The 16,581-nt window shown below is 45.0% G+C and overlaps 1 protein-coding gene across 2 annotated transcripts in view; it reads left to right on the top strand.

Moving 5' to 3' along the window:
- Nucleotides 1-13,282: 13,282 nt before the first annotated feature.
- TTYH3 (tweety family member 3) overlaps nt 13,283-16,581 on the top strand; it is a 113,860-nt gene continuing 110,561 nt past the window's right edge. Inside the window, exon 1 of one of the 2 annotated variants that reach the window (XM_075899611.2) lies at nt 13,283-13,653. In XM_075899611.2, the coding sequence (XP_075755726.1) occupies nt 13,531-13,653 (123 nt within the window). In that variant the 5' untranslated portion in view covers nt 13,283-13,530. The remainder of the gene's footprint in view (nt 13,654-16,581) is intronic. The other variant, XM_075899612.2, reaches the window with a different exon arrangement.

The following is a 16,581-nucleotide window of genomic DNA, read 5'->3' as shown; positions in this document are numbered from 1 at the left end:
TGGACTGGAACACCAGAGGAGTGAGGTGTCTCAGTTGGGGGCCACATTGGTGAGGGTGAGGGCTTGTGCGGTCCCCAACTGATTTTTCTGTGGGTCAGTGGCCCCTGACGCAAAAGTTTCCCCACCCCTGCCATAAATGAAACATTGAAACCTTTTATGTTGGACATAAATTAATACTTTATTTTATTTAAAATGAAGTTTGATAAACTAATATGATAAAGTTAAAATGCTTAATCTGTTTAATAATTTAAATTAAACCATTCTCCCTAGCTGCAGCACTAGAAAAATGGCTCAGGCGTAATTATGTAATTAACAGTGAGTTTCCATAAGCAATTGGTAATCCGGGGAAAGGTTTACATTGAGCCAGGTGGTCCACAAGTCAAAAAGGTTGAGAATCACTGAAATAGAGGTACCCCCGGCCTCTCTCCCTGAGAGACCACCCCAGGCGCCCTGTTGCTCCAGAGGAGCCCACAGAGAGATGGGGTCTATTACCATTGTGGTGAAATCACCATGTCACCCCAGTGTGGATGATGGACAGACTCTTTGTGAGTCTTCCTCATCCAAACAATTGATGAGTTAAACAACATGTTAAGATGCCACATGAAAACACTTGGTGCATCCACAGAGAGGCAGGATGTATCGTCTTTCTCTAGAGTGGGAAAATAATAATAATAATAATAATAATAACTTAAGCCTGTTAGTTCAATCAAGTATATTTTAAGTGAGGTGAAACTGGGGATATGCAAGCCAAATCAGCCTCCTGAAAAGGGTACGGTAGTCTGGAAATATTGAATGTTACCGTCCAGATACAGACTAGCATGGCTACCTCTCTGAGACTATAATGCAGAGAAAAAGATGCATTCGTTGGTCTACTTTCCCAAACCTTCTTATTGATTTTGAAAACAGCTTCAAAGAATTGATACATCTTCATTCCCTTTAACCCAACCCTTGTTCTTCTATCTTCATGCCCAGGTCACCGGTAGCAAACACATACAGGTGAGGCTTGTTCACAACCATTCTTCAGTGGGTAGGAGCTCCTTGTATCCGCTTTAATCCTCATAAGGTGCCTCAAGATGATACTATTGTTGTTCTGACATTTGTACTCTTACTTAATTGTATTCAGCTTGTTGTAATTCAAACAGACTGAAACTCTTTGGAATGATTTACATCAGTGCTATCAGACTAGGTCTTAGTGTTGCTTGGAGGGCTTACTGCAGCTATCTCCTCTCCATGTTCAATTTATCACTGACAGAGCGAAGGAGAGCTCAGTGGATGCAGAAGTGATTTTTATTTACTGTCCTTGGACTTGTTGCAGCAGGACCATCTGAAAGATGGATACCAACCAAGAGCATTTCAGCTTGTAATTATGAGACATAAATACTTTGCCACTGGTCACCTGCATGAGGATATTTCTAGCTCTCACAGTGAGCGCTGTCAACTTCTTGTCCTAGGATGGCCAACTGCAGCTTGTTGAACTGAAGGTGAAAAATCTTAGACCATGTGAATTCAAAATAATGTCTGCTTCCTGCTTGATGGTATAATAATAATTAACAAAGCAGTACACTTTGACCACAACCCTGCAAGCCTAATGCAGGAAAACTGGAGCTTTTCTTACAAAAGGTATCTGGGCTTTTATCTCAAGGTTACTCACTTTTAGCAACATTACTGTCTGTTTCACAGAGGTAGCCATGTTAGTCTGTTTCAGCAAAAATAACAAGGAGTCCAGTGGAACTTTAAAGCCTAACAAATTCATTAGGATTAGGGCATCAGATCACAAAAGCTTATGCCCTAACACCCTAAGAAATGTGTTAGTCTTTAAAGTGCCACCGGACTTCTTGTTATTACTGTATGCCTAGCCCTGAATTTTCTGTGTTTTAAAATCTATTTACTGTTTATAATAAGGATTCCTTGAAACTGTTTTTGTCAGGAAGCCCCTCCTAAGTGAAAAGTCATTTAAAATCAACGATATATTTAAAAATATTTACAGAAACTAACATTTTATTCTAGTTTTTCAAAGAGCCCATTTTAGTTTTGCTTTCCATATCTCTCTAAGCTATAGGGGTGAAGACACTGTAGAATCCTAAATTGCTTTTGGATAATCTGCTAAAATTCTCGCTGAAAATAAAGGTATTCATTACCCATGTTCATCTGCTAGTATTTAGAGCGGTGTTTCTGAAAGTGCGCCGCAAAATCACTTTGAGAAACACATTAACTGGCCGCCCCAGTTTGTTTATTTACTGGCACTGCGGCTATGGAGCCTATTGGCTCCATTTCATCCCGTGCAACCAAGGGGAGCCGCAGGAAGCAGTGGCCCAGCCCAGTAAATAAACAAACCGGAGTGGCCAGTTAATGTGTTTCTCAAAGTGATTTCGCGGAACGCTTTCAGAAACACTGATTTAGAGGATAGAGTTGTTGGTATTATACTCATTTTCAAATAGAGAAACTAAGCTTGATATATGTCACAATGGCTCCTAATTCTAAAATTATTTCAATAGATCAGTGATTCTCAAACTGGGGCCTGTGGAATTCTTAATGGCAGCTCATGGAAATACTGTCTGGTCACATGCTGTTTTATTTTTTCCAGTTGCTAATTTGCAATAAATTATACTTAAAACTTCTTATTTTCCCTCTTTCATGTAATCAGTTCATGTGTGTTTTTCCACAAGGATGTTCTATAGTCACAGCTGAGAATACTGTGGTTCATGTGATTATGAATAGAAGATAGGTGAGATGATCTTGTTGTTAAACTTTGGTCTATGCTGTAGAAAAGTTTGAGAGCTCCTGCATTAATAATGGACCACGTGCCTGTCTACAGTCAGAATTCACTTACATATGGTAACATTCCTTTATAATGAAAAACAGCAAACTTTTTTTTTTACAAGTTTTAATCTCCACACTAAACAATGCAGCCTTTGTAATGAGGTCAGTGAAATTGTGATTTCTATTGTTCCAGCTTGAGATCATTGGCTGTTTGTTACTTATCATCCCCACTTATTGCAAGTTCCTGAAGTTAGTCAGATAATATATTCAGTTTTCAATACATTTCCCAAGAGAATACACCCCACTTCTTACTTTTTGAAACTGAAAATAGTGTTATTTAATTTTTGTTTGTTAGAGAATGTGAAATGACCCTCCAACTCAATCAGTTTGCAGAACTTAGGTAAGTCATAATATATGAGTGGCTCTCTTAAGAGTACAACACGTGTTTTGTTTTGTTTTTTGCGGGGGGAGGGGACATTCTGCAAAATAGAGTTCATTCAGACTTAAATATGTAGGGGCTTATTTAATACCGGGTCTGAGTTATATATCAACTGTCGACCAAACCAAATTAAGGTCCCAGTCCAATTCCCATTTAACTTGTGTCTTTTCATTAACTTCTGTGGTCTTTGGATCAGGACCTAAAGAAAGCCAGAAGTTTTTTTGGATTCATAGATTCCAAGGCTAGAAGGAATCATTGTGATCATCTAGTATGGCTTGATGTAAAACACAGGCCATAGAATTTCCTCACAGCAATTCCTTTATAACAAAGCAAACCCTGTGCATGCTGCTAATGTCATCTCAACACCTAAGCCAGAGTGTGAAACTGCTTTGTCCTCTGTTGTGAAAACTCTGCTGAGAGAATCTTAAAAGTGCCTAGTAGGATGATGGGAATGATGGGACATTAGCTTGGGTATCCAATGGTAACAACTGTGTGCCTGTCTTAAAGGGGAAAAGATGTGAAAAAGTAGGAATCTTCTATAATATTTTCATGAATTATATGTCTGGCAATGGCTTGCTTGACTCGAGGTTGCTATTCACTGATGCTAAATGGTCAAAAAGCTGCTCTTGGGGCAGAGCAGAAGACATGAGATGTTTGTATCACACAACTGACTGGGGTAGTATCAATTGGCAGTTAAAGGACTGGCTTAAATCCACCCATATCAATGGAAGATTGGAAAGACGCTGGGAATCCGAATGTATATAGAAATTATTTTGAGGAATTTTTATGGTCAGTGTTTCACAGCAAGTGAAATGGGATCAAAATGGCTCATGTTGGCTTTTGGAATCTATTAATATTTAAAAAACAAAACACGTTTGAGTGGGTCTGAATGAAGGATAGAAACGTGGGTATGAATTTCAAAAGTTGAGATGTTTACATGTTTTAAGGGGACTTAAAAGACCCCGCAGTTTCAACTTCTTGCTCTGTTACAGACTTCCTCTGGGCAAATGTTTCTGTGCCTCAATTCCACATCTGTAAAAGGAGGCGAAGGTCATTCTTTAACTTACAGTTGTGTTGTGAGGAGAAAAACATTAAAAATCGTGAGGTGCTCAGATATTACAGTAACAGGGAACATATAATAAATATGTAGGATAGGGACTTAATACTTGTTTACACTTGTCTATTCTAAGTACACTTAAACCTCTCTAGTCTGGAACTCTCTGGTCCTGCAACATCCATGGACCATGGATGTTGCTGGACCAAAGAGACCTCGCAGCTGGAAGTGGGAGCCAGTGCCAGGAAGGCCAGTGGCCAGGAGCCCACTGACTGGGGCAGCTGCTCAGAAGGGAGCTTGAGAGCAGGAACAGTCAGCCAGAAGGGGCATTGATCTCCCTGGGTCCGGACAATTCCTTTGTTTGAAACCGATCAGATGCCAAAGATGCCAGACCAAGGAGGTCCAAGATGGATCAGATGCCGAAGATGCCAGACCAAGGAGGTCCAAGTGTACTTGGGGTGTAATCCTGTCCCCTGTTAAAGTCAACATCAAAATCCCCTCAGTCCTTGGAGTTCTTGTTTCCATTGTCCCATATCAGTGCATTTCTGTACACCAGGAGATGTATGCCATTAACTTCTTGTTCAATTAGGAATAAACAAAACTGTTGACTAATTTATTTATTTGTATTATGTTTGATGTAATTTACTTGATGCTCACCAAGCACTTGGTATTACATTTGAAAAAAGTATAAATATTGAACATATTTGCCATAATGGATCAGAGTACTTTCCATTAAGCTCACTGTTCTGCTTCTATTATTAACTCAGTGTTTTGGTGCATCAGAGGAGAGTTCTCTCTCCTCTAGATAATCATAGAATCATAGAATACTAGGACTGGAAGGGACCTCAAGAGGTCATCGAGTCCAGTCCCCTGCCCTCATGGAAGGACCAAATACTGTCTAGACCATCCCTGATAGACATTTATCTAACCTACTCTTAAATATCTCCCGAGATGGAGATTCCACAACCTCCCTGGACAATTTATTCCAGTGTTTGACTACCCTGACAATTAGGAACTTTTTTCTAATTTCCAACCTAAACCTCCCTTGCTGCAGTTTAAGCCCATTGCTTCTTGTTCTATCCTCAGAGGCCAAGATGAACAAGTTTTCTCCCTCCTCCTTATGACGCCCTTTTAGATACCTGAAAACTGTTGTCATGTCCCCCCTCAGTCTTCTCTTTTCTAAACTAAACAAACCCAATTCTTTCAGCCTTCCTTCATAGGTCATGTTCTCTAGACCGTTAATCATTCTTGTTGCTCTTCCCTGGACCCTCTCCAATTTCTCCACATCTTTCTTGAAATGCGGTACCAAGAACTGGACACAATACTCCAACTGAGGCCTAACCAGCGCAGAGTAGAGCGGAAGAATTTACTTTTTGTGTCTTGCTCACAACACACCTGTTAATGTATCCCAGAATCATGTTTGCTTTTTTTGCCACAGCATCACACTGCTGTCTCATATTCAGCTTGTGGTCCACTACAACCCCTAGATCCCTTTCTGCCATACTCCTTCCTAGACAGTCACTTCCCATTCTGTATGTGTGAAACTGATTGTTCCTTCCTAAGTGGAGCACTTTGCATTTGTCTTTATTAAACTTCATCCTGTTTACCTCAGACCATTTCTCCAATTTGTCCAGATCATTTTGAATTATGACCCTATCCTCCAGAGCAGTCGCAACCCCTCCCAGCTTGGTATCATCTGCAAACTTAATAAGTGTACTTTCTATGCCAATATCTAAATCGTTATAACATGCCTGTATGAATGTGGAATGCTGTATAACATGTATGCTTAAGGGAGAAAGATATTCTTTACTGATCCTCACAAGCAATTAATGTGTGCCCGCCTAAAGCATGAGTTTTGGTTACTCTTTAACAAGCTTAGCCAGCTTGTTCTTAAAGATCACAATTGTTCAATCTTCTTTACTTTTGAATTTTTTATATGTGTACCTAGTTCTCTTTCCTTGGGCACTATTGCAAATTTAAAACCCCTCAGCACACATACATTTTGATTATTTGGCTCAGTATTAATTATATTACAATTATGGACTTTTAAAATTATTTTTCATGGTGCTGCTTCATTCCCAAATTCACTTAGATGCATCTTGATTATCTTAGTTTTTCCTAAATTAAATAGCTTTGTATTGTCAGTAAACTTCATCAACAGTTTATCCACTTTCCCTTTCAAGCCTTTAATTACTATATTGAAAACCTCAGATTCAGATACTAGGCATCAAGTCAGTTCCTGAGCTGTCTTACTACAGTAAAACCTGTGTTATATGGCATGCTCGGGGATTAGGGCATTCTTGCCTTGTTTACTTTAACCAAAAGAAGGCTGAGGGGGGACATGATTGCACTTTTTAAATATATTAGAGGGATAAATACCAGGGAGGGAGAGGAATTATTTAAGTTTAATACCAATGTGGACACAAGAACAAATGGATATAAGCTGGCTAGTAGGAAGTTTAGACTTGAGATTAGACGAAGGTTTCTAACCATTAGAGAAGTGAAGTTCTGGAACGGCCTTCCAAGGGAAGTAGTGGGGGCAAAAGATCTATCTGGTTTCAAGATTAAACTAGATGGGTTTATGAAGGGGATGGTTTGATGAGATAACAGGATCTTGGTATCTAGTTGACCATTCATTATCAGTGGGAAATAGGTCAATGGAGGGATGATAGGAGTTCCTATAGAGAACTTTCTGGGTGTCTGGCTGGTGAGTCTTTCCCACATGCTCAGGGTTTAGCTGGTCGCCATATTTGGGGTCGGGAAGGAATTTTCCTCCAGGGTAGATTGGCAGAGGCCCTGGAGGTTTTTCGCCTTCCTCTGTAGCATGGGGTACAGATCACAGCTAGAGGATTCTCTGCATCTTGGGGTCTTCAAAGTATTTGAAGGCTTCAATATCTGAGATATAGGTGAGAGGATTATTCTAGGAGGGGTGGGTGAGATTTTGTGGCCTGCACTGTGCAGGGGGTCAGACTAGATGATCATAATGGTCCCTTCTGACCTTGGAGTCTATGAATCTATGAGTCTATTCTGGTTATCTAAAAATTCCGGTTATCTGAGGGTCCCATCAACCTAGGAAAAAACAATGAACAATAATAGTAAAACTCAAGTTTTTAATATTGGTAGTTTTGTAGTATGAGGCAGTTGGTCTCACATTTCTATTTTGAGTTAAAGATTATTAGTACTTCTTAAATAAAAAATTGTTAAGCCAATCAAGGTAAACCAAGCCAGGCCTGTGCACCTGAAGATGTGACAGGATTGTGGCTGGGGGCAATGCTGGTTAACAAAGTTTTCTGGTTAACAGAGTGCCAGATAACAAAGGTTTCATTGTACTAGCTTTGCTGTCATCTGAGGACCATCTAATTATTCTAATATGGTTTTCCTATTGACTAGTAAAATGAAGAAAGACAAGAGTGCCTGTACTTTTATACACGGGGCAAAGAACTATTTGACATACATATAGTCTCTTTAGAGACTCTGTCAGAGTTTGGTCCTAATTTTGACCTACATTCAAATTGATTTTGGGAAAAACCTATCATTCCAACACTGCAGGTGATAAATCAACACAACCATTTCAAATTGTGTTTTTGTTTCTTGCCCATGTAGGGTGGGAGGATTGAGCACTTTAGTGTGGCTTCTTCTGCTACAACATGACCAGCACACAGTAGTTCAGCTCTAGCTCCTGTGGAGTTTTAAGAACAGCTCTCCAAGCACAGAGAATGAAACTGACTAGGAATCATTTATTTTCCCTCAGTGCAGAGAGCGCAGCTCCAGCTGGCTGTAAAATGAAATGGATTTAGGAATCAGCTGCTCTCTGCAGGTTTGATTTGGGGAGGAGGGAAGAGATTGGGAGTAAGCGGAGAGTTGTGGGAAGAGATGCAGAGGACACAGACAGGTCTACACACTAATGGCTTGCAGTGTAGACATGCTGTTAATTTTGGAATAAAGTCAGTTATTCCAAAATAACACTGTTGTGTAGATGTACCCATAGAAGGGGCTTACCTACATTCCGCTAACATTGTTAATTAACCAGTTAGCCAAAAGATATATTTGTAATTTTCACTCTAAAATTAAGGAGTCAACTTCCAATTTTTTTTTTGCTTTATCTGTCTCTTTCTAGGATTATTGCACACAGCCATTCTGGAAATTATGTTGTGTCCACTCTTTCTGCTTTTTAAAAAAATGTTTTTTAGATTTGTCTATACTATAAAAGGTTATTGTTTACAAATATGCTTAGAAAAAACTCCCCAAATTAGCTGATATCATACTGCTGGGGGTTTAACTATAACTAATGATATTATTATATCAATAGTCACCTAGCTGTAATGACTAAAGGTGTCAACTATATTGATCCCCATTGTGCTAGGTGCCACACAGACATATGGGCTACGTCTACACTGGCATGATTTTCCGAAAATGCTTTTAACGGAAATTTTTCCATTAAAAGCATTTTCGGAAAAGCACGTCTAGATTGGCAGGATGCTTTTCTGCAAAAGCACTTTTGCGGAAAAGCGTCCATGGCCAATCTAGATGCGGTTTTCCACAAAAAAGCCCCGATCGCCATTTTTGCGATCGGGGCTTTTTTCCGGAAAACAGTTCTGTGCTGTTTACACTGGCCCTCTTGCGCAAATGATTTGCGCAAGAGGGCTTTTGCCCGAACGGGAGCAGCATAGTATTTCCGCAAGAACACTGACGATCTTACATGAGATCGTCAGTGTTCTTGCGGAAATTCAAACGGCCAGTGTAGACAGCTGGCAAAATATATTCATGGAGGAATTACATCATGGGCTAAAACTTAGTTAAAAAGAAAAGCCAAACATCTCTTAAGCAGTGCCAGGTATCAGATCCCATACCCAGCCCTTAAAACAATAAAGCCTAACGAAACTACCTAAACTTTACCCCACTTACAGAAAGTGAAGAATTGTTTCTTGAAGAGAGAGAGATATGCTTGTCCCTCCCTGTAGCTGCAGAGGACTCACCCAGAGAGACAAAATGAGAAAGGAAAAAACCCAAATTCCTTTGTCCCAGTTTGAAAGTCTCTCCTACATTCCTACTGGTCACTCCACCTGGCTAGGTGTAGTTAACTCCTTAATCCCCAGGCTGCTGGCTAACCCTCATAATCATGACAGGGGGGGCTGGGCTTTCTCCCTCTGGTGGCTGGCAGGGAGCCAGGCCAGGCCAAGACTGCGGTTCACCCAGCTCTCTCCCTCTGGCCACCGCTAACCCTGCTTTCTCCTTCTGGCCATGGCTGGCTGGCCCCTACCACAAGGCAGAAGGCTGACATCTCTGGCTCCAGCCTCCCTGCAAGGGGGAAAAGCCATGTGGCTTCAGCCTAGGGGAGGCTGCGTGGCTCTGGCCCTGGCCCGTCCCCTCCCCTCCGTTAGGGGGAAAGACTGTGCAGACCCCATGGTTTTCTCCCTGGCTACCGGGGTGGAGGGGGGCCTCTCTGGGACCTCGCAGGCCCTGTGCTCCTCCCCCTGGCCACAGAGCACCAGGGAGGGAAAAGGGAGGAGGGAGGGAGGGAGGGAAGGGCTGTGGGTTGCAGAGTGACCTGATGTCACTCTGTCGTCCCACAGGAAAAGGTTTTTTTTAATATACAGAGATTTAGGTGTCTAAAGATACAGACAGGCATTTAGTTGGCTCTTTAAAGATGCATATAGATATATTTAGGTCCCTAAATATCTCTCAAAAATAGGATTGCCAGGTGTCTGGTATTGTACCAGACAGTCCGGTTTTTGCGCCCTCTATCCAGTATAAAAATTCAGAAAATACTGGACATGTGCAATGTCCGGTATTTTCTGTTTTTTTCCGGCTGGGCTCCGGCTGGAAGCCTGGCAGGGGCGGGGGTAGTGGCTGGGAGGTGGGGCTGCGATCGGCGCTGGGAGCCTGTGGTAGTGTGCAAAAGCTTGGTGGGGGAGTGGCTGGGACTCCCAGCCACTCCTTCCGCCTGGCATCTGCATACAACCACAGGCTCCCAGTGCCGATTGCGGCCCCACCTTCCAGCTGGGAGCCTGTGGTTGCATGCAGAAGCCAGGCAGGGGGCGTGACTTGGATTCCCAGCCACTGCCCCCGCCCCCGCCAGGCTTCTGCACGCAACCAGAGGGAGTCCTAGGTTGGGAGGCAGGACCACGATCAGCGCTGGGAGCCTCTGGTTGCGTGCAGAAGCCGGGCGGGGGAAGTGCCTGGGAGGAGGGGTGCAATCGGTGCTGGGAGCCCTCGGCTGATTGCATCTGAGGAGGAGTGACGCCTTGGGGAGGAGGAGAAGCCCTGTCCCTGCTCCTGAGCGCTGTTCAAGCGCATTGTGGCACCGTAGTCCAGGAGAGAAGCCTGCAGGTGCTTTGTAGTTGCGTTTAGGCGCCTTCCATGGGCTCTCAGGCAAAACTGACTGGGGTGGAATTTCTGCTTCTTCCCACTGGGACGCCCAAAGACCTGGCTATGTGGGGGTCACCTTCCTATGCATGGTCTCCTTGCCCCCTCGTCCGCCATTGTGTTGCCCTAGGGTCTGCCTCTCTCTGCTTTGGGTAGCAGGTGGCTGCTTTGCAGAGCAGGCTCTGCTGCCTCCCCCTTTGTTCCCAGCTTGGTGGCTCTTGGTAGTAGCCACACAGGATGTGTGTTCGGTGTGGGTGGTGGGTTTTTTTTTTCCTCTCTTTTTTTCTTGACAAATGTTTAGCCCGTGTGTTCGGTATTTTTTGGGAGACCATCTGGCAGCCCTAAAAATCTAACGTTACATTTTGTAATGTAAACTATCCAAAGAGATTAGGAATTGATTTAATTTTTTGTAGTAGATTAGGGAAGAAAATAAAATGCTAGAGTAGATGTGGAGTGTATGTGATAATCCTAGAATCAGAGATTGCTTAATATTGCACACTGGCATGATTGCTCTCTGGAATGTACGAAGGTGTCTTATGGTGATTCACAAGCAATCCAGGTGGTTCTACATGGTTCTTTATGCTGTGCGCATCACTGTAGTATCGGCATGCTTTTCAGTAGTGCATTAAGCAATGTAACTGTACATCTGTCATTATACATCTGTCACATGTGGTTTGCCCCAGGGAAGAGGATGAGAGAATAGAAACTTGTGCACCAGAGTAAATTGTTTGCGTGGCATTTTATAGGGTGGTTTTTTGCATTGTTTTTTCCTCAGTATATATTGTTATGTATATATGTTAGAGATAGCAAGGTCAAATGCATGTCAGCGTTGTATGATTAAGAAATGTCACACGGTCTTGTGTGGCAGGGTAATGATGTGATGAGAAGGTGCATGTGTGTAATGGTGGCAGCCAAGCGATGATGGAAGGCACACTGAAGGATGGAGATGATGGTACTTGCATGCCTGCAGAATAATATGGACTAACAGTGAGTGGTTATGATAAGAGTGTTGTGATGATGTTTGTCTCATCTCAGCACAGGGTGGTGTTGCGTGTCACAGTGATTCATGTCTGTGGGGGATGGCATGGTGTGTGTTGGTGGAGCAGTGCTATGAGTGTTGTGCAGGGGTGGGCAAAGGGGCCTCCGGGGGCTGGATCCAGCCCACCAAGCAGGTTGATCCAGCCTGCAGAACTCCTGCCACTCCCCCACCCCCAGGCCAATCAGGGCTTCGTGGAAGGGGGAAGCATATGAAGTCTCCTCCTGGCCTGCCCCTGCCCTGCAAGGAGTGTGCAGCGCATAGAAATGTTGCACGCTCCTTGCTGGATGGGGGCAGGACAGGAGGAGCCCTAATTGGCCTGGGGGTGGGAGGAGCATGTGAAGTCTTCCCCCTGCCCTGGAAGGGGCTTGGCACTTAGTCAACTTTGAGCTGCTGCTCAGTGGTGCCTTCTTTCAGGGCAGGGACAGACTTCACATGCTGCGCTGCCCCCAGGTCAGAACAGCTGGTGGTTCTCTCTGGGGGGATGGGAGAGGGGCAAAGACTTCAGGATCTGTGGGTGGAGAAGCAAGGAAGTGACCTGGCCCTGCCCCCCTTCCATCTGAGACCTCGCCCCTTCCCGGGGCAGCCTTTTTCTGATAGAGGCAGCAAGGTGCGGGGGGGGAAGCGACTAGTCTGTTGACTAATCATACACATCCCTATATGGCACAATAGTATATGGTGAAAGTGTAGTGCCATGATGGTGCACAGGGGCCCAGAACAAATCAGCCCCCTTAATATTTTTTAAATCTGTTTGGGGAGGGGGCACCAGTGCTAGGGGCAAGGGATGATGGAGAGTCATAGGGTGACACTGGCTAGGAGCACTGGTGCTGGCAGGTCCTGGAAAAAGGAGAGGTCTGGGGCACAAAGGTAATTAATGGTGTCAGCCTGGCACTGGCGTGTTCCCATGGCGCTAGTACATTGGTGACTGGTGCAGTGGAAAGGCAATGCCACGAGCCAGAGGGGCAGGATGGTCTGGGGCCTTTGCTGCCCCTGCCGGAAACAGCCCCACATGACACAGGTACACTGAAGTGTGGCGCTCCCCAAAGCATGCACCTGGAGCAGTCACTCTGTTTCACTGTACCCAAAGGATGCATAGTTCGTGGTGGAGGTGCAGATCCATGCTGATGCATGCTGTGATATCCTGTGGCGGTGCAAAAGTACTGTGATGGTGTGTTGTGTTGGTGATGCACGACGGCAGGGTTTGGCATGGGTGGTGTTGGTGTCGTTCCGAGACAGTGCCCAGTGTGAGGGCGCGTGAGGGCTGTGCAGTCAAGTGGCGGCGCGTGGTGCCCATGCAGTGGCATGGCACCTTGGTACACTGGCGCAGTGACCGGAACGATGGTGCAGCAACGTGTCGGTGCCGTGACATAGCAATGCAGTGTCATGATGGTGTGCGGTGGCCGTGCAGTGTGGGGTGCAGGCCAGTGGTGCTTGTGCCTGGCCATGGTGGTGAATGCCGTGGTGAGGGCGGTGCAATGCTGTGGGAGCGCCATAGGCCTGGACCGCAGACCCCCGCCTCCGGCTTGAGACCCCGCACACTCGTCTCAGGGAAGGCGCCCAGGGGCGTGGCCCGCGGCGGGCGGCACCAATGGGAAGCGGGAGGGCGGGGCCAGGCGGGGAGGCGGGGGAGTCTCGGCGAACAAAGAGCGAGCGGCCGGGCTGCCAGCGCGGAGGGAGCCGCTCACCTGGGCCGAGCCGGCACCGCCATGCGGGGGAGGGGGCCGCGCGGGCGCTCGGTCGCCTGATTCGGAGCCGCCAGCGCGAGAGCCGGCGCCGCTTCCCGTCTCCTCCCAGCCCCATGGCGGCAGCGGCGGGCGGCGGGTGAGGCGGGGGCCGCGGCTCGGGTCTCGGAGGCAGCGGGCGGCAGGGCCGGGCATGGCGGGGGTGAGCTACTCGCCGCCCTGGTGGGTGAGTCTCCTGCACCGCCTGCCGCACTTCAGCCTGCGCTGGGAGGCCGCCAGCGCCGACTTCCGCCCGGAGGACGCCGAGTACCAGCAGGTGAGGCGCCGGGTGTGTGTGTGTGTGGGGGGGGGGTGTTAGTCTCAGACACCCCCTCCCCACGCCATGGAGGAATCCCTCTCCTCTGGGGCAAAGCCGGAGTGTGGGATCAGCCTTTCTCCCCCCCCCCCCCATGGGGGAGATCTCCCCCAGGGCAAGGTGGTGGGTTGGTGTCATTCTTGCCCCCCATGGGGTAAATCCAGCCTAGGGGCAAGTTGGCATGGGGAGGGTATCCTGCCCCCCCACCTCATGGGGTAGCTCAGCCCCCTCCTAAAAACAACAGTAATTCCGCTCTTCTGTTTTCTATCCCCACTTCAACAGTAAAGAGGCAGGAAATTGTGTAGCCCTGGAACAATGAGTGCAAGCCCTGCGCTCCTTTGGGAGACCCTGAAGTCATCCCTCCCTCCCCCTCCGCGGAGGAGGGTAAAACACTGGGATCTTGGGCCAAGCTGTCAAATGGAGATGGGGGAAGGGGTGGCTTCTTCGGGCAAGAAGGGTGATGCTGCCCAGGTGAGGCACAAGCCCTGCCTTTTATCCTGTGGTTGGTTGAATAAGTACTTGGCTTTCCTAATAGCTGGGCTGCCACTTTGTACAAAATATCCCTTCCTTCATAGGACTGGAGCAGTGCTTCAGCTTAGCTCAGCACCCTGCCTCTGCTGGTACTCTGGGAAAATAGTAAATTAGTGTCTCTCTGTAAAGTCTACTGAAATGTTTGGTAGAAAACAGATGGCTTAATGCCTGCATAGGACCAAGTGTGAGAGGAGGTGCTGGCAAAATACTTGTATCCTTTCTGTTGCTTAACCTGTGCTTGGGTGACTTGCTGTCTAATTAAAATGATGGTGGAGTGGACCTGTGTATTCTAACATCTGTGTTCTCTGCTGCCATCTTGGAATGGAGCTGCAGTGATTCCACTGCCTCATTGTGCCACGCTCTTTGGCTTTGAAAACACCATTTTGCTTCACTGAATATACTTATATAGGGCAGCATAGCAACACCATAATGCAGAAATGGGAATGATTCAAGGCACTGCCTACCAACTATAAAGAGAGCCACTAGAGGAATATTTTTAGCTAGCAGTATTTTTGTTTAAGTAGTTTCAGATTGCAAGATTTCAGAATTAGCTATAGGAACAACTCTCTTCTGGGGTGTGTCTCTCTCTCTTTCTTTTTTTTTTTTTTTAAGGGGGTTGAGTGGCTACAAAAATGTCTGAATCTGAGAAAAATACATGACTATGAGTAAGATTGTCTTCTGATCTTCAGCCTTGGTCTTTCTCTTAACTCATCTGAATCTTATTGATTTGAAGAGAAATGAAGACATGTGCAACTTTTTTTTTTAAATCTATATGTTCAATGGCTTTAGTTCACTTCTGTGGACTGAAGTAACTGCCTCCTGTAGAGATGTAGGAAGTGTGAGATACTGAAGATGAGAAACAAAGTGTAGGATGGGAAAACTGTTGTTGGGTTGTTATGAAAGAAGCACATTTCAGTCACTGTGTGTGTGTGTGTGTGTGTGTATGCAATATATATATATATATATATATAAAACAAAACCTGATATTTTGTCATTAAAATTTTTTTTATTTCCAAGCACTGTATGCTCTGTGTGTATATTACAAAATACTCCTACAGTATTGTTGATGCTTAAAGTGTTACAGTGCAGTCTCTTGGGGTTAGTAAACCTCTTGTTGTTCTTGACTCGCAATTGGGTGCTAGTTAGGGACTTCTTTCCACTGCTATATGATTTGTTAAACCAGAAGTCTAAGGTTTAAGTTGTGTGCTTTTGAAAATGGCTATTTCAGCGCTGTTTACTTATAGTGCACAACCTCTGCAGCACCATCACCGAAATAAAGGTAGTAGTAATGTTCCTGTTGCTAATGAAGATGTTCTTACAGTCACGCATACAAATCCTTGATTGTGTCTCCCCATTTCCAGAGTAAGGCAATAAAACTAGACAATGTAACTTGGTAGTCTAAGTAATATTGCAATTACTCCCTACCTCTCTAAATTGTTCTGAAAACTATTAGCTTGAATGCTTGTTTTGTCAGTATTTTAAGTATGAATCTGAATATCCTCTTGCTCCATTTACTTTTCACTGATCTATCTTTTTTCCTGATAAATACTAAACTAGTAACTGAATTTGCTCCATTCTCCATGCACTTAAAAATATAGGCACTTTTGTTTTTTACTGGTTCTTGAATTTGCAATTCCCCCCTCCCCCCAGCACAGGGTGGTGGTGTCTTTTCCTTTCTCCCCCCATTTTCCATATCTAGGAAAAACTGCCTTCCCATATTAAGTGTAAGCATGCCGTGTGGCAGCTTGTAGTTCTATCGATGTCCTTGATTGCACTCTACTCAGCTAACTGGAACTGACAGTAATGCTGGACTTCATAGGTGCACTCTATCCTTTTGTTCCTCTATCTTTTAGTAGGGAAAGAGACAAATATGCTTTTATTAGTCTCTTGAGAGTTGTCAAGCCTTTGGATGGTTGGACCCTTATCATGAGCTGATATACTTACCAATAGGGCTTCTGCGTAAACTAGAATTGGTATGGAAATCCTTTCTTAAGGAAACTGTATCCTGTTCCTTGATCGGACTGGGGAGGGATAGTGGGGGGTGAGGGGAGAACTTAGTTGCCATTCTCCCTTTAAAGCAGACTGAAGCTGGTGACCCTGAAAGCTGTTCTCGTGTGTTCATATTTGGATGAAACGTGGATTCAGGAAATGCATGGATTTTAACAGCCACTGTAACATAGCACACCATGTTTGATCTAGGTCACCATTCTATCTTAGTGATGTAGTCTGTTTTGGTAAGTATCGTGTGGCTCCTCTTTTTTTAAAAGCAGGTTGGCAAGATCAAATCGGTTTTTCAATCTGATGTTAGTGTAGTGAGTGAGCATCCATTGTGCTAAATGATGTCTATTTGATGTCAGG

Source organism: Pelodiscus sinensis, chromosome 15 (genome assembly GCF_052426305.1).
Source record: "Pelodiscus sinensis isolate ZL-2025 chromosome 15, ASM5242630v1, whole genome shotgun sequence".
In the NCBI taxonomy this organism is placed as follows: domain Eukaryota; kingdom Metazoa; phylum Chordata; order Testudines; family Trionychidae; genus Pelodiscus; species Pelodiscus sinensis.
Note: the sequence above shows the minus strand (reverse complement) of the source record. Positions and strands in the feature narration are given on the sequence as shown.